At 49.2% G+C, this 17,208-nt stretch overlaps 1 protein-coding gene across 2 annotated transcripts; it reads right to left on the bottom strand.

The window, feature by feature from the left end:
• Window positions 1-65: 65 nt before the first annotated feature.
• On the bottom strand, window positions 66-12,635 carry SRSF4 (serine and arginine rich splicing factor 4). 2 transcript variants are annotated; one of them, XM_072885312.1, is made up of 6 exons: window positions 12,445-12,635; window positions 5,633-5,775; window positions 4,645-4,757; window positions 2,661-2,875; window positions 1,682-1,765; window positions 66-1,501 (listed from the first exon to the last, which is right to left on the bottom strand). In XM_072885312.1, exons 1-6 carry the CDS (start codon window positions 12,549-12,551, stop codon window positions 718-720), a joined length of 1,446 nt encoding a protein of 481 aa, XP_072741413.1. In that variant the 5' UTR covers window positions 12,552-12,635; the 3' UTR covers window positions 66-717. The 2 variants fall into 2 exon arrangements, with proteins under 2 accessions (XP_072741413.1, XP_072741415.1); XM_072885314.1 differs by lacking the exons at window positions 5,633-5,775; window positions 12,445-12,635 and adding an exon at window positions 5,078-5,592.
• Between the last annotated feature and the right edge of the window lie 4,573 nt (window positions 12,636-17,208).

Below are 17,208 nucleotides of genomic sequence, written 5' to 3'. Positions count from 1 at the left end.
TACACCGATCGATATAAAACGGTGACAATCACAACACGACTTCATGGAACCACCACCAAGTGTCATCAAGCAAAAATAGTCTTTATTCAAATTTCATGGAAACAGGAATCACTGTACTTTGCAAGACAGGGAAAAATAAAATAAAAAAATTTAATATAAAACAAGGATATTGTCACAATACCAGAATATGGAACTATACTTCTTTTCCCTACGGATTACTGCAAGTACCTATTTTTTTTTTCCTTTTGACTGTGCTATTCACAACTTTTTAAGTCCAAAAAATATGAAACAAAAGTAGTATGAAAGTTAAGACTTAGCACTTCCACTAAATGGCATACATCAAAGGGCATCAATTCAAGGGCAAAGACTGTTGAAGCTGTCATACCTACCTATCAGTCATCACTGCAATCCCATAAACCCACCGAGGTGCAGTGCTCATTCTCTGCGAGGCTCGTCCTGGAAAACAGGGCAATTTTGGTGCTCTAGGAAGAGTTATATTTAAAGAGAACCTTTCTACAGGGTAGAAAATGAGCTGACCGGCCTTGCACCAGAGAGCGTTGCAGGGAGGGAGCACTGCAGGTCACAATGACAGACATACCATCAGGGTTGTTAAAAATATACAGCATCGACATGTTTTCTACTTCAATCACTTGCGCTACAACTACTGAACATGTACAAAAGACTTTTCCAACCGTTCCAAGTGTGGTTGCAGCAAGGTTAGGATCTGGAACGAGACCTTGACCGCGATCGGGAGCGTGACCTAGAGGCAGACCTAGATCTAGACTTGGACCGGGACCTCGGCTTTGAAACAGATTTAGACCTGGAACGAGAATCTGATTTGACATTTGGTTTTGACTTGGAAATCGACCTAGACCTGGAGCGAGACACCTGACGCGTGGCTGCCTCCTCACCCTCGCTTTTTGCCTCCTTTTTGTCAGAATCTGATTTTAGATGCTCCTTTTCTTTGGAGGCTGACCTGGACCGCTCGTGGCTGTCCTTCCTTTTCTTCTTGCTACTCGGTTTGCTGTCTCGCTTGCTGCGCCTCTTGCTTTTCTCACTCTTGCTGCGGCTCCTGCTTCTACTTCTGCTGTCATCCCTGCTTCTCTTCCTACTTTTCCTTTTATCCTTACTGTGGCTCCTGCTCCTGCTCTCATCCCTGCTCTTGCTCCTGCTTCTAGCCTTGCTAATGCTCTTCTCCCTGTCTTTGCTTCTACTCTTCTCCTTGCTCCTGCTCCTCATGCTCTCCCTCGTCTCTCCCCTGTCCTTACTCCCACTCCTGCTCCTACTCTTCTCCTTGCTGCGGCTCCTGCTCTTTCCTTTCTCATCGCTGTTATGGAGAGCGCCCTCAGATTTATCTTTACTTTTGTTTCGCGATTTCTCTGCACTCCTGCTGCGGCTCCTACTTTTATCCTCTTTACTTGGAGTCCTGCTTTTCTCTTTTTGGCCTCTGCTACGACTCTTGCTTCGACTACGGCTCTTGCTTCTGGAACGGGACACAGACCTGAAAGCGCAAAGGCAACAGACAGCTCCACTTTAGCGAGGCTTGGATTTGACTAGCACTTAAATACTGTGCATGATACGGTAGGGAAAAGAAAAAACAAACAGTGTTCCTACTGCAAATTTAGGATGCTTCTTCTCATTTCAGTGGGTAGCCCCCATTTCTTCCCACACAAAGACATACCTGGATCTTGATCTACTCTTGGAGCGACTACTACTGGCACTGCGGCTCCTGCTCTTATGAGAATGTCTGCTTCGAGAGCGAGACCTGGAACAAGAAATCAATCAGTGTAACGTTAGCACATGCCCACAGAGAGCTGGTGATCCCCTGGTCCTCTGTGGGTAAAACCCCATAGTATTAAAGCATCTTTCAGGCAGCCGAACGGTGAGAGCGTTACACAGTAAAGTTACAAACTTAGAGTACCCTTCTCCCCACTGCTCACCCCCTGCTGCCATGTCTGGAAGGGAGCAGGGCTGCTAATCTGCAAGAAAATATGCAACCTTATTTAAGATAAGGAAGCGAGAATACCTTTCCCAATCAAGTCAGAGTTTGAGTATAGTGAGACACTAGGATAAAGCTTCGACTTCAGGCTTCGATTGCATAAGCAAGCTGTTCTATGAACAGCAGAAGTTTGCCTGAGTTTTCTTGCGACAACAAGTTCTACCCCAGAATGGAAAGGAGAAAATACTTGGTGTTGCGTGCTGAAGCAGTTCTCTCGATCATACAACGAAAGCAGCAAATCTCTAAGAAACAGGGAATGGCTGGGGGTTTCCAAGCTGAGAAAGAACTGTTAGTCCTGGTGCTTATGGCAGAACACAATGTTCAGAGCTGAAGTGCTAAAAGCACCTTCTGTTTCATTCTGTATGCACAGCTCCACCTGCCAGGCAGCCTTCTCCTGCAAGACAGCAAGGACTATGGACTTGATGTCATTGCGGAAGAGCAGTCGCATGCTGGCGGGCGTTCAGCTAGCAGATACACACCTTCGCCAAGGAAGACACCTCCGAACAGAGGCCTCATTTCCCTTGGTTACTTGCAGGTAACTAATACCTTCTCAAAAACTAGGTTAATCGAGAACTCTGAACACTTCCAAGGTGTTTTGGAACCTGCTGTATATTCATGTAGTTGCAGCTAGATTCGGCCTGAGCATTATAAAGAGACATACCTCGAATGGCTTCGGCTTCGGGAGTAAGAGCGGCGCCGTCTCGATCCAGGTCTGTCTTCCACTAATCTAATCTTTCTGCCATTTACTTCTGTCCCGTCCAGCTTTTCAAGGGCTCTTTTCATGTCAGAATAGGATTTGAACTCAATCACACCTTCATTTTTCCTTCCTTTGTGTGCATCTGCATATGTCACTTCCCCTGCCTGACGCATATAATCCTAGAGGAAGAGGACAGAATAACCATTGCCTCGAATCCAGAGTCAGGCTTCCAGGCTGATCCTGTTCATTTCTGCAACGATGCTCACTTAGCCTCTTCTATTCACAGGGATGTCAGCAAGGGTTTTAACCAAACAGCATTTGCAGTGCTAACGCCAAGGTTTCTGAGCAAGCCAAATAACACGCTACGATTTCAGAGCTGGTGTGATTAGAACCAAGGTGGCGTTGACAGTTTTAAGCCAAACGATAATTTAAGGTCTCCCATCTTGAGTCGAATGTCAAATATGCTCTGGACTATGGTAAGTTTCAAATTACAAAAGCGATTTAAAGAAATAAAATGCTTGCTCTCTAAATCACGTTTTCAAAGGTAACTTGGGAAAGGTGATAAACTTAAAGGTCGAATATGAAGAGGCAAGAAGACTATGGGCAAGCAGATTTCCCTTTGTCCTCCACCTAGGTACACAGCTCATTCTGCTGGAAGAAACCCCCGCACAAGTAAAAGCTCAATTCGTTTTCCCACTCCATGCTTCCTGGCTTCTCTGTTTCAATGACCGAGCAGGCCGTTTATCAGGGAGGGCCACTCTGCCCTGCTTTCAGCAAGCCGTCAGACAGGGCCACCTTTCAGCCACTGCGGACTGTGGCCGCAATGGAAACGGGGCACAGAACTCCGGTTGGGTCTGTTTTCAACCCAGCTACTCCCATCTTAAGTACACTGAAACGAAAGCTCTTCAAAAAAAGCAATGCATCCAGTAGAGGATTAATCATGCCATGCTCTACTTACAATTTTTAATACCAGAAGCAAAGACAAGCTTATTGATGGTGTGAAGCGTTAACAACAAGAGACATTTGAAGAATCTCAGTACGTACCTGAACTAGTGTTACATATTCAATTACAGACCAGTTTCTACTACGTCAAAGTTTGTTTAGAACAAATTTTACACATCCTTAAAAGAGAACCATAAAAGAAAGCGCTCCTGTAAGAACAAGTCTTTTTAACCATTGCTGCTAAGTTTGATAAGGAAACACTATCTTTTTGCACCTACTGTTGAAATTCTGCTCCCTGTCCTGCCCCCCATCCACAATGTAGATAATCCCGAGTCAACGCTTCACCTCCAGCGTACTCGGAGGTACTGTGGGCTACACAGCGTTACCCAATGCTTCCACTGCCGAGAATCACTTTCCACTCCTTCGGACTTTGAGAAAATATTAGCTTTTGGCAGGGGTTTTGCATGATTGCTCATTCTGGAAGCATCCTTTCCCTGAAACTCTCTTTAAAACAGCTTTACATGGTGTGGAAGTTCTTAAGAGAGACTGTGCAAGAACGATGCTATCGTTTCCAAATAGCTCTAGCACCTTACAAGTTGATGAGTAAAATCCAAAGTGACAAGGGCGAACTCCTCCATCTCTAGTGAATCCTACCACCGGCATGATTAAAGTCTGTTTTGACAGGGCTTAAAGATAAGATAAAACACATCTGTACGTGATGTTGCTTTGCGTCAAGGAAAAAAGTTATTCCCTCAGTGACACCAAGTCTGCAGGTGCAACTCCCAACGTTGCATTAATGATTTCATATATGCAAATACGCTTCCATATTGACTTAATGTGTGTATTACTTCCAAAATCTACTTGTATGCACACGAGCACGCAGACTTATTAACAAGTTGGAGTCAAGAACACAGGTCTATACCACTTTTCCTTGTTGAAATGGAAGCTAACTTTTTTACCCTTTGTGCTCTTTAATAGAGAGAGGGTAAAGAAAGGGGCCCCATACCTTAAGATCTTGCCAACTGCAGCGGCTTGACAAATTTTCCACAATCAATCTGTATTCTGTACGGGTAGGAGGACCGTACTTATCTCTTCCGCTTCTTCTATAACCATATCCACCTTTAGGAGGTGACAAGCAGACAGCAGTACTTCAACTAGGGAAATGGAGCGCTCGCTCTACATCCCGGCCGAAAACTGTTCTGCCCCGTATGATCGCAAATACATTAAAAATTCACCCGCCCGCTAGTCTAAATTCAATCCCCCTTGTATAAAACGTTACAAAGATCCAAAGCATTAAAAAAAATTTACTACGAGCACATAATTAAAACAACGCACATCATTATAATTACGCTACAGTTAACATGCAATTAAATGTAAGTTATTTTTAAAACAGTTTGAAAGAAGAAACCGAATTAAGCCAGTTTACTAATGTTACTTACATTGCTTAAAGGTTTTCTGAATATCTGACATGAATAAAGCTTTTCAGGCACCTATTTCAGATTAATCTCATCTGTCTCTAACCCTTGGGGTCCTCACCACCCAGGTCTAATGGGAAAAGGTTGCGGTCGTCACATGGCTTCCTTTTTTTGGTCAGCCAAGGGCCACAAAGGTCAAAGAGCCACTCATGGAAAGGTAACCCAAGGTCAGCAAATGGAACGGGCAGTCATCTTAGCCTCAAAGGACTCTTTTAATTAAAACATTGAGGTCTTTGTTAAGTCTATGTTAAACATCACATTGCAAATAAACCATTCAAATAGTTAAACGAAATGATAATAATAAAAATGGTACAAGAAACTGTTTATTAATTTATCAATTAAAATCGTTTAATACAGCAAACAAGTTAATAAATATTCAGATCGACAGTTACATTTACAGTTACAGAACACTATTCACAACTTCATATCATTTGCTTTTAAAATTACTTTTTTTAAAAAATGAGCAAAACATGTTTTATTTAAAATAAGTCACGGATACAAATGCATGTTAGTGCTTACTGCGTCCAGAACCGTAACTGCTGTCACGACGTGGGCCTCTGGCATGCTCAACGATCACTCTCTCCCCACAAAGATCTTTACCATTTAGCTCATAAACAGCATCATCTGCATCTCGCAGATCATCAAACTCCACAAAGCCGTACCTAGAGAGAGGGAGAGAAAAAGAATCACTCGGAAAGAACTGAACGCGAGGTACCCGTGCTCAGAACCAACTCACATCCCAGAGCAGGTTTCTGCGGAGCCCGAAGAGCGTGCCTCTCTGCATGCTGTCCTTCAGATGAACATCGGTCGCAACCTCCCGAAGGCCACCTAAGGGTTCAAGGCCACGAGCGCTACCCCCACAAACCCACCAGACGTGGTGCTATGCTGCTTTATTCAACAAATTTGCTCAACAGCAGTGAGGCTGAAATGGCATTTGACAGATATTGCACTATATATGTTCCATGGATGAGGATTTATCCTGCTTTTTGAAGGGCCCTGGGTTCATTCCTCGTCCCGTTAGGAAGCTACCTTAATTCCTACACTTCAAATGGAAATATTCATTCACCTCTGTAAACACAAGCGGTCTGTACACCCTGCATGAAGGTCCAACAAGAAATAAAATACAAAGGCAGGTTAGGAAAAGGGATTGTGTTCTAATCAGACTCATTTTACTCTTGACTGTGGACAGTACTGATGGTTTGGGTAAGAAAAGCAACGTGCTCATGCAAGAGGACAGATCTTCCACCTGCTGAGATACTTGCAGCTTCCCACGTACTGCTGAGAAAGTCTTTTATGCCCGCTATATTTCCAATATCCTAGCATTTAAGAGAGCATGGTGAGTCCCAACCTTTTTAAGGGACTTGAGAAAAGGCAGCAAGAGTCACCAGGAAGAAATTCCCTGGGCAAACTGAGAGTCCACCTGCGGCCAAGAGGCCTTGCACAGGCAGCACAGCGTGCAGGTCCAGAGAAGAACAAAGTTTTGTGTTTGAAAACATCTGCTGCGTTGCCCTTGCTCAAGACTTGGAAGTGGAGGGCAGATCAAGCGCAAGAGGAAGGATACAAGTGGCAAAAATATATAATGCTTAATTTCACCCTTCAAATCAACATCGTGGCATCGGCTTCCTATTACCAAAAATGAACACAATACAGAGACAAAAGCTTGCAGACCACTGCTTGCCTGAAAAGTTAAAGCCAGCGTTTTCAGTTTAACCTTCAGAGGTGCCACAGGCATCAGTGCCAACGTCAGGCTGCTGCAAGTGCCTAATCCCTGCTGGCTAGAGATGCCAAAAGGCCGAGCGTAGGGTTTTTAAGGAATTTCTTACAGCTGGTGCCCAGGGACAAGCCGGTGTCTTGCTTACGGTTGCAGAGCAAACTCACAGCAGCACTGAAGCAAAACTCGAGCCTGCCAATTTCTAACCTGACAAGAGTGAAACACCTATTTAAAAACCAACATCGTGTAGATACCCATTATCCCAACGGGTCAGAGGGAGAGGACAAAAAGCATCAGAGTGCTGTTTATCGGAGTTTAGAGTCCACCTGCAGCTGAAATCACTTCTCCTTCAGTTCCCTGCCAAGGCCAGATCCAGGCTCCGGAGTCCCCCAGGCAGCAGCCGAGGATGCTGCAGCCCTGTGCACAACTGGGAGCCTCTTCTCGGCTGCAACCTCTCCGGCTGCTGCAGGCAAACCCGTAATCCTGAACTCGGGTCTTAGCGAGCCACAGCGGGAAATTTTTTGTGAGTGCTGGTGTTTTAAATAATCCAGAAGAGCAAACCCCTGATACAAAAATCCTGGCCTCCTCTTTCAGGTCACTTCATTTTTAAGCTTTCTCGCTACCTGCCCCAACCACGGCCACAGCTTTGCTGTGTAATGGTACCTGTAGTAACGAAATGCTTAAGAATGACGCGAAACACCACAAATACGGTGGCTGCTTTCGCATACAAGTGCTGTAGTTTCATGGAAGAAACAAGCGTGATTGATTTAACAACTGAAACAATCACAGTCATTATAAAACGATTCAAATTGCAACTTTCTTCCCTTCAATTCCAAAAATAGAGCAAGCGAGCTCAAACGTTTAAATGAGATCTCACCCTAAAAGCAATTACTTACAAGGTGAAGTGCCTAGTACGCACCAGCACTAGACAATTGTGCACCAGACAATAAATGCACAGACATCTGAAGCTAGAATAACGGAGGAATATCTGGATTCAATCAGAGCACAGTATTGAACTTGTTCTTCCCAGAAATGCACCCAGAAGTTGCTCGGGGGCCCTCGGTCACCCGTACCGCACAGCAGGCAAAACACAGTACCTCCAGCAGTTCTTTCTTTGAGACAAACAAGCAAGCTCATACAAACCTCGAGATTACTTGCTTTTAAGGAATACTAAAAATCATACCCCACTTCACTCATAAATGAAAGTCATACTGATCCACCTGTTAAATATGTGTAACATTGCACCGTATAATCTAAAAACATGAATCAAAACTCTTCAGAAGCACAGTTTTACACCACAGAAAGCCGCAACTGCTGACACAGCCTTAACTACAGCAATCTGAACCTGCTGTGATATGACAGCGGTGCAAGTAAATCTTCTTTTAAAAGTCTACTATTACTACTTCATATGTGGCATAAAACTACTTACTAAAAATGTCAATGCAATTTACTTCGGCTAATGGGAAGCTACACCATTTTCTGTTCATGTATCAAAAAAGGAAAAAGCTACAGGGTTATGTCCTTATCCCAAGCAATTGCAGTAGACGGAACCTCCTAAAAGGTGGGGTTTGTTTTTGAAATCCAAAGTGAAAGGAAAAATGGGATTTTTCTAACATTGCCTACTACCTGAAATAAGAGGCAGACCCTGATCTTCCTCCTCCTTTCAGCTGCTCCCCCACCTGCATCGCTTTCGAAGCCTGCTGGACCCTCCCAGCCGGCTCCGCACCCCCTCTCCACGCCAGCCCACCAGGACCAGCACGAAGCCCCCACCGCTATGGCATTCCCCAGGTGCCAGGTTTTTTTCCCACTACTCATCAACAGCTGCTGCTGGAGCCCAAAAGCACAAGTCCCATGCGCCGAGAAGGACCTCAAAGCTGCCGTCTCTGCCCTTTGCCAACACCGGCGAGAAATCCATGAAGTTTAGATGGGCGGCAATCCGTCTGAGCTTGACCTGCGGCTGCGGGGTCGATTCAGCAGCTGCTTTGCAGGTTCCCAACAAAGAGAGACCTGCTCAACTCTCGCCCCGCTCTCCTCTCAACAAAGCAAGCTGACGGCTTGGCAGCTTTCCGAATTTCATATTACACGATTGCTTTGTATGGACAGGTACGCTCAAAACGAGCTCACTGCACTTCATCGCTCCTCCACCACCTCCGGACCAGCGAGGTCGGGGCAAGCAGGCATCGACATGAGCAGCCGCAGAGAAGGAAACACATGAAAAACTGATTCCTGGCTTCAGCTTCGTTTGGAATAAAGAACGCAATGCGTCCAGCCCTAAAAAACACTCCTGAAAGTTAACTTGTAGACAGCTCGTGGTCCATTCGAGGCTGCCCGCTCGAGCTGTACGCTCGCCCGCACCGTCGCCAGGAAGGGGAACGGCAGAGACGCAGGCAGCAGCTCTGCCTGCCAGTCCTCCTGCTGGACCAGGCTACCGCCAGGAGCAGGGCGTTATCAAGGAAAAGCACCTTCAGGCCGCTTGAAACAAAACGCTCATTTAAGTGAGGTCACTGAAGTTACACCCTCAAAAGATATCTGAATTTCAATACTTAAACTACTTAAATGTAAGATTTGGTAGGGATTCTTTTAAGTTTCTGCACTGATGGCAAATATCGCTGGCAATCTCTGGTCTTCTAGCACAACTGAACACCTTAAAGCAAAAAGAAATTAAAATCTCACTTTATTCACCCTAACATTAGCAAAGGAAAAAAAAAATTCCACAAATCCACAGTAATTAAAAACCAATTCATTAGCAGGTCACCTCACCGACATCTAGGTGTACTGGGTATCATTATGTTGTGACACCAATTTGGTCTTTTTTTTAACACTAATTGCTCTAATTTAAGTTAATGGCCATTAAATATTTTGGCGGGGATGGTGCAGGGAAATCGAATCACTTCTCTTTGGGAGACAAATACAGACTTTGAACCTAGCTAGAGGAAAGAACTGAAGTTTGGAGCTTTTAGTTTTGATCTGCGTTCCTCAACCTGTTGGAGAAGTTACATCCCTCTGTCTTGCAGATATTTTTGAGGATGAAGCCGTGAATTCTCGAAAGCCGGGCAGGGTCATGCAGGGCAGATAACTACACAGGTAGAACTATTTTTTTTAAGCCAGCAAGATTGCAAATTGGTCTCTCCATCAATGAAAGCTTGCAGCTCTTAAGAGTTATTACAACTAGCATTTAGCGTGTTTTTAGAAGATAAAAGAGCGGGCTGAAAAGTCCAGTTTTCTGGTCACATAATACATAGACTACTGCCACGCACAGCTCCGGTTGTCAATGCAGTTCTGAGTAGGGAAAAAAAATATGAAAACTATGAGCATACAATTAGAAATTGCAACTTGGAACGGAAAATCCTATAGAAAGTGGATTTTTATTTTCCCATCCTTCTCTCAGGTACATTGCTTTAAGCCGTTGAATTGCAAGCTTAAATTACAATTAGCAGCAAGCGAGACCCAGCTAAGCTTTTAGGACTCCACTGTATCACATTGCAGTTTCATCCTCTTGCTCAAGCATTTCAGCTTAACTGCTAAAATACCAAACGGCTAATCTCCTGCTGGCTGAGCACCGAAAATAGCCCACAAATTTCCAGAAGAAACTGAAAGAATCTCTCAAGTCAAACACCGTGTGGTAATTTTTAATCGTTTGCTAAGCATTACTAAAAATAAATCGTGGAGAAAGGATCAGAGGGCGAACAAAGCAAACCGCAGAGTACCCTGGCAGAAGTGCAGCACCGAGCTATCCCCAAGCAGAGAGACACAAAATCTGATAGCTCAAGTCAAATTTTTTGTCAAACTGGCATTTAACTACAACCCAACAGCAACCTGTTGAAAGAACTTCAGAATACACAACTAAAAAAGGAATTAAACTGTTGAGTTAATCCCAGAAATACAGACTGAGCTCTATCTAACCCACAGCTGAAGCGATGCGCCACAGAAGCGGCAAAACAGCAAGGTGAATGACAACCCCATTACATGACCTTAAGTTTCCCCGTATTCCTTCTGTTATCTGCAACTTTTGAACTCGGTCTCCCCCAGGTGAAGTTACAAAAGTGACTTTACCTCTGGAATAAAGCGTATCGTGTACAGAGCGCCTGAATTTTAGATCCAGGCAGGCTGCGCCCTCCTCCCCTCTATACCCGTTACCGTTCACGCTTAAGATGCCGCAAGTTTGGGCCACTCAAGCACACCCGTAAGGCGACTCCTGCACCCACACCACCTCCCCGCAGACGATTCCTAGATGCCGAGCTGGGATCGCAGGGCTGGTCCTTGGTAGGTATTTTTCAATAAAGCAAGAAGACAGGTCCATTAGCCATGTAACTTGGGAGTTCTACGTCTGCCAAGAAAGTTTGGGGTTTTTTCCAACATGTGTTTATGAAACAGAAATATTTCATTTGGAGGCTTTAAAGAGCAACAGGAAAACTGACCCCCCCCAGAAAAACATTTTCAGGGATACACAGTGGGACTGGGAAACAGAGCGCTCAAATATTTCAGGTATGGGCAATCTTCAACATCGCCTGAAGCTGTGTTGGGGAAAACACTGACACGTGCACACTTGTTTGTTTTAATAAAGGCTTTTATTCATCTTATAAACCTGTTATATGTCCACCTACCACTGCAACCAGTGTTTAAACTTAATGAGTCTTTTTTTTTTTTTAAATGCTCAAGGACTAACTTTTACAAGAGATTCCTCATCTCAACCTCTACAGCAAAAATAATAATTGGCTCTCCTGGCTAGCAACAATAAAATCCGTATGCCACTTGGTCTTCCTAAGCAAGGCTTCAAGTTGGGTTTCTTGTAAAGACACCAACACTCATGGGGCTGGCGGCTTTAAGCGTTGGGGAAAAAAACACCAAAAATCGCAACTGGTTTTCTCTTGAAAAATCCACACTTGAGCGTCTTGGGCAAGTCCTGGTGGAGCAGGACCCAAACCCTCCAGACGCAGCGAGGGGCCGGCCACGGCCGGGCTTCGGCGGGGCTTCGGGGCGCAGGACCCCCCACCGGCTGATGCCTCCTCCCGCCCCGGGGCGCCGGCAGCCCGGGGGCTCCGGGAACAGACCGCTGCTGCTGCAAGGGGGCCTGCAGAGGGGGGGTCTCTGCCCCCCCCCCGGGGGGGTTTTGGGGGCGTTGCCCTGGGGTGCGGCCTGGCTGACCCTCGGGTGCTCGTCCAGGGGCGCGGAGGGGCCTGGGGGCGCGGGGGAACCCCCCGGGGACACCCCCTCCCCACGCCGGGTGCAGGACATGGGGCACCTGCCCCCCCCACCCCAGTAGCTGCAGCGGGGACCCCGGCGTCCTGCCCCCCGTTGCCATGGGAACCCCGGCGTCCTGCCCCCTCCCGCCACAGAGGCCCGGCGTCCCGCCCCCGTTGCCATGGGAACCCAGGCGTCCTCCCCCGCTCCCCCCGGGGGGGCCCGGGCGTCCTCCCCCCATTGCCACAGAGACCCAGGCCTCCTCCCTCCCCCGGGGCCTCGGGGGCCCGGCGGGGACCCAGGCGCCCTGCCCGCCCCACCCCCCCCGCCCCGGGGGCACCCAGGCGTCCTGCCCGCCTCTCACGGCCGCCGCCCGGGGCCGGGCCGGTCCGCGCTCCGCCGGCGGGCGGCAGGAGGGGCCGGGCCGGGCCGCGCTCACCCGTTCTTGAGATCCACCTCCAGGATCTTGCCGTAGCCCTTGAAGAACCGCTCCACGTCCCGCTCCCGCGCCTGGTAGCTGAGGCGGCCGATGTAGACCCGCGGCATGGCGCCCGGCGGGGCCGGGGGGGCAGGGGGCGGCCCGCGGGGGCGGGGCTGCAACGGCGGCGGAGGGCGCGCGCCGGGGGCGGGGCGAAGCGGCGGCGCAACGTCACGGCGCCGCGCGGGGAGGGGAGGGGGAGCGATAAGGGCGGGAGACGTCACGGAAGGCCACGCCTCCCGGCCTGGCCTCGCGGCTCTTAAAGGGGCCGCGTCGCTGGCGGGAGTTCTCTCTGTGACAGCGGGCTGGTGGGGCCCACCTCCCCCATCCGCAGGGCAGGACGGGGTCCCCCTTCCCCGTATGGAGAGGACATATCGGTCCCCCCTTTCCCCGTATGCAGGGCACTGGTGGGGGTCCCCCGTTTGTCAGGGGGCTTGTGGGGTCCCCCCTTGCCCGATATGCAGGGCGTGGGTGGGGACCTCCTTCCCCGTGGGTCTGGGGGCTTATGGGGTCCCCCCCCTCCCCATACACGGGGCGTTGCTGGGGTCCGCCTTCTGATGGGTCGGGGGTCTTGTGGGGGTCCCCCTTCCCCGCATGCCAGTGGTGGAAGGGGGGGGGTCCCCTATGTGCCAGGGTGCTTATGGGGTCCCCTATATGGCAGGGGCTTGCGGGGTGCCCCCTTCCCGATACACCGGATACTGATGGGCTTCTCCTTCCCCAAATGCAGGCAGGGATGGGGGCCCCCACCCCCACCCCCCTGGGGTGCTCAGGGGTCCCCCCATAGCATCCCCCCTCCTGGGGACCCCCCTCCCTGGCTGCACTCCTCGTTCCTCATTGCCACTGATGAACAGCGACGTCCCTCTTGCAGATCCCTAAATGCCATTTTTGGGGACTTATTTTTATCGTTTCAGGCGTCACATCAGATGCCTAAATCACACCAAACCCCAGCAGAGGCTCTCGGGAACATTTCAGCTTTAGCAGCCACCCTCCCCCCTAAAAAAACCTCACCATCACCCCCCTAAAAAATTAATACCATGTATTTGCAATGCCAGCAGCTGGATTTCCAACCACGATCCCGCTCGGTTGACAAGTAGAGTTAAATTTAATTATTTATTCCGTCGTGCCCTGGTGTAGGAGTAAGCGCTCGGGAACATTTTGTGAAAGTAAGAGAGGTCTCTAAAGATTGTTAGGTTTTATTGCCGAGTCAAATAAACAAGGGGGATAAAAGCTTTGCATTAATTTTTCTGGTTTATGTCATGCTTAATAGTGCTCTTAACGATCTCAAAGTCCTTTTCTTGCTTTTTTCCCCAGTATATTTGTCGATCGGGAAAGCATCGGGGCACGCGATGCTGCCCTGCATCTAACGCTGGCAGCTTTGCTGCTGGGATAATGAAAATACAAAATATTGGGGGGTTTAATAGTGATGGGAGAGCAGAGGGCAGATGCTGGCAAGGAGTTTATCACGGGTTACATCTAGTAGGCTTCTTGGATTGCTCTTGTCTAAGGGAGGTCTGAGTGCGAGGGGTTATGAGGGGATAAAATGGCTTTAATATGGCCCAGCAAATTTAGCTGCTAACGAGAGCTGTGAGTTTTAATTGCTAAGTGGTTTGCTCTTCCAAAAGCAAACGCAGTTGTAGAGGAGTCACCTCCAACCTTGAGCAATGTCCCTGCCCAGCTGCCCTTCTCCTCGCTCCCCCGGACCCAGAAGATGCCTGACAATGAAGGTACGATGCTTAACTCCCCCTTTTCACTCCCAAAAGCTGAGCTGGAGGAGCGAGACTCCCCCCTGCAGCAGTAATTTTACATACTGGCGTTTTCTGTCGCACGTCACCCTCCAGGGAGGTAAACGTGCTGCTTGCGGCTCTCCCTGCCATCAGCAAAAGGCAGCCGTGGAGCAGAGCGGCTGTTTACCACTCTCCGCCAGTGATACTCAAAAAGTCCCTAAGGGAAAGAAAAAATATTGCATTGACTCCGACATGGTGAGAGGCTCAGCTGGAGGATGGAATTACCCGAGGCACGGCATGCACACCACGGCCGTGCAAGAAATAACCAAAATCCTCGTTCGGAGCTGGTGCACCAGTTTATTTCATTTGCAAAATATATTTACGTGGCGTTTCACTTAGACCTCATTCTAGGGAGCAGCACGGAGAGCCTGCTGAAAGCTGAGAGCGTCACCTGGGTACGTGGACAGCCATGACAGAAGCCGCGCTCCTGAACTCACAGAGCGGGGGCTATTCCGTAGCAGAGGGTACGGGCATTTCTGCACGGGGGGAAGGTGCCCAAGGGAAAACTTCAGGTCTGGGCCACTTTGATGCCCAACGCTGCAGCCTTCCCCATCCCTCCCTGGCGACCAACTCCCAGGGGCAATGGGACGCAGCGCTGCCCTAGCAGGACACACCAAATGCAAATACACTTGGATTCACTTCTTGGCTCAGAACAGCTCTCCCCATGAAAAGAAATCAGGGCTTTTCAGCAATTTCTTCTGTCTTCCGCTTCCTGTTGCCAGGAGATGGGTGCCACGCTGTGATGTCACTGTGATGCAACACAGGCATCACCGTGACATTGGAGAACTTCCCAGGCAGCTGGCACCATGGCCCTTCATCCTGCTGACCAGCAGGACCAAGCCTGGCTGGTTGGGGAAAGGGCCAGGGCTGGAAGTTGCAGTCAAGCGGTGAAGAAAGTCATTAAAATGGAGCCACCATCACCAGGGACATCCTGGGCTTTGGACCTGGAGGAGCCAGACTGGTGGGAGGCTTCAACTTCTCCTGACCGTGCAGAAGGTGATAGGGGAACATCTTGGGGTGCTGTCACCGGACCTCTCGCAGAAGAAAACGCCTTTCAAGGTTTGCCTGATGAATCCTGGGTCCCCATCATGCGCTACCATTTCTGGGAGGAGATCTCTGCCAACACCAACCAGTCTTCAGCCCGCTCCTTCCTCCAGAAGCTCTGGAAGATCGTCGGCAGCCATCGCTTCCAGTCCATCTGGTGGGGCGACGATGGAAACTGCGTCGTGATCGCAGAAAAACTCTTCAGAACAGAAGTGCTGGGGAGGAGGGGACCCCTGAAGATCTTTGAAACTGAGTCCATGAGAAGCTTCATTCTCCAGCTTAACCTCCATGGATTCTGCAAAATGGAAGGGGATTCTCTCATATCGGCCTCCGTCGAGGAGCTGCAAGCCGTAGCAGCAGCAGGTCCTGCTCTGGGCAAGGTACGTGGCTTCCTCCGCACACAAAAGAACCCTCGGGACGTTCAGGAGAAGAGGTTCACATTCAGCTAAAGTAAGCCCTTACGAGGCAGGGAGCATGCATGGGGATGGGAGCAAACAGCCTGATTTTGTCTCGCGGGTCATTTTCAGGAATCCTTGACGCAGGATTTCGGAGGAGCAGAAATGCTGACAAAATAGATTGTGGTCATTTCTGCTTACCTTGAATCTGTGAAACGGAAAGATAGTCCCATTGTATCATGCTTTTTTTGTGCTTGCTCTCTATCTGGCTGCACCAAAACATTAAATCTTCTTGTGGCAGCTGCTTAACGCTGACAAGATACACGTCAGCATGGCATTATTCCCGACATGTCCATTCCACACTGAGGTAGCTGAAAACAAGTGGTCTTTGGGTTTCTCCGTCAGTTTTTAGGCTTTTGAAAATCCTACGCTTCTCTGCTCCCAAATGCCAAAAACACAAGGGTGGTTCTTACTTAACAAAACCCTATCCTAACATTTTATTCAGCCAAATCTTGAGGTCTGAAATGCCCCGGAGAGTCCTTTTTAACGCCCATGTTTGTCTTTGCTGATGCAGATGCTTAGCTCAGTATCTCTTCTTTCTCCTCCTTGCAATCATGGCAAGTAACTCCTCTCCTTTGCCTTTTGCAGCTGCTCTTCTACTACAACCCCTTCTTTAAGAGGGATTACCCCAACCTCCTCCGGATGGTTACTCAAAGTGCTGGTGAAAGAAAGAGAGCCCCAGCTCCATCCCCACTGGGCGCCCAGTCGAAGGAAGACCACCCGAGAAGAAGACGACCTGAGGCTCGGCCGGCCGTAGGAGATGCAGAGGACGAGAACGACACCCAGACACCTGCGACCACCAGCTCCACACCGCCCGAGCCACGGGCTGACACAGCCGCCCAGACGGGCAGTGCCGGTCCATCCCCACCAAAACGGCACTGCAGCCACGGCCCCGCCGGCACCCAGGAGGCAGCTCCTGCTCCACCCACGGCTTCACCACGCCGCGTCACGCCGCACGCCCCAAACGGTCCCTTCACGCCAGCCACGGGACTCCCCGCGCTTCCATCTGGGCAGCCAAATTTAGCTGCTAGGCAGGTCCCCGGGGCTGCCCTGCCTCCGTTCTGCGCTCCGTGGCTAGCGATGGCCTTACTGGCAGCAGCTTCTGCCCTTCCCATGCCAGGGCCACCGCAGGGCCAAGCTCCAACCCGACCGCCACTGCCCAACCTGCACCTGCGGACCAGACACCGCAGCTGCCAGCAACAGGGTTGGAGCCCAGCGGGGGCTGGACCAGAAATAGCAGAGATCTTGGGCAGCAAGCAAGCGTCCCAGAGGTAGAACTACGTTAGTATAGGAATAAGTGATAATTCATTGTTTGTCATTCTCAAGAATAAATCTTTGCAAGTTCTCTTGTCCTGTCTCTACACTCTCACAGTCACCGTCTCGACACCCGGCCAGGGGTTGCCTTCAGGGACACAAAGGGTTTGGCTCCAGCCCACAAAAGC

The sequence above is a fragment of the Ciconia boyciana genome, chromosome 21 (genome assembly GCF_034638445.1).
Source record: "Ciconia boyciana chromosome 21, ASM3463844v1, whole genome shotgun sequence".
In the NCBI taxonomy this organism is placed as follows: domain Eukaryota; kingdom Metazoa; phylum Chordata; class Aves; order Ciconiiformes; family Ciconiidae; genus Ciconia; species Ciconia boyciana.
Note: the sequence above shows the minus strand (reverse complement) of the source record. Positions and strands in the feature narration are given on the sequence as shown.

What these genes read in the sequence shown, in the direction of transcription:
- SRSF4 (XM_072885312.1), bottom strand. Translation starts at nt 12,551, where the DNA reads ATGCCGCGGGTCTACATCGGCCGCCTCAGCTACCAGGCGCGGGAGCGG. An exon ending in GCAGTTGGCAAGATCTTAAG is followed by an intron (nt 2,876 to 4,644) that starts GTATGGGGCCCC and finishes CTCTTCCTCTAG; the next exon opens with GATTATATGCGTCAGGCAGG. An exon ending in CGAAGCCGAAGCCATTCGAG is followed by an intron (nt 1,766 to 2,660) that starts GTATGTCTCTTT and finishes TTCTTGTTCCAG; the next exon opens with GTCTCGCTCTCGAAGCAGAC.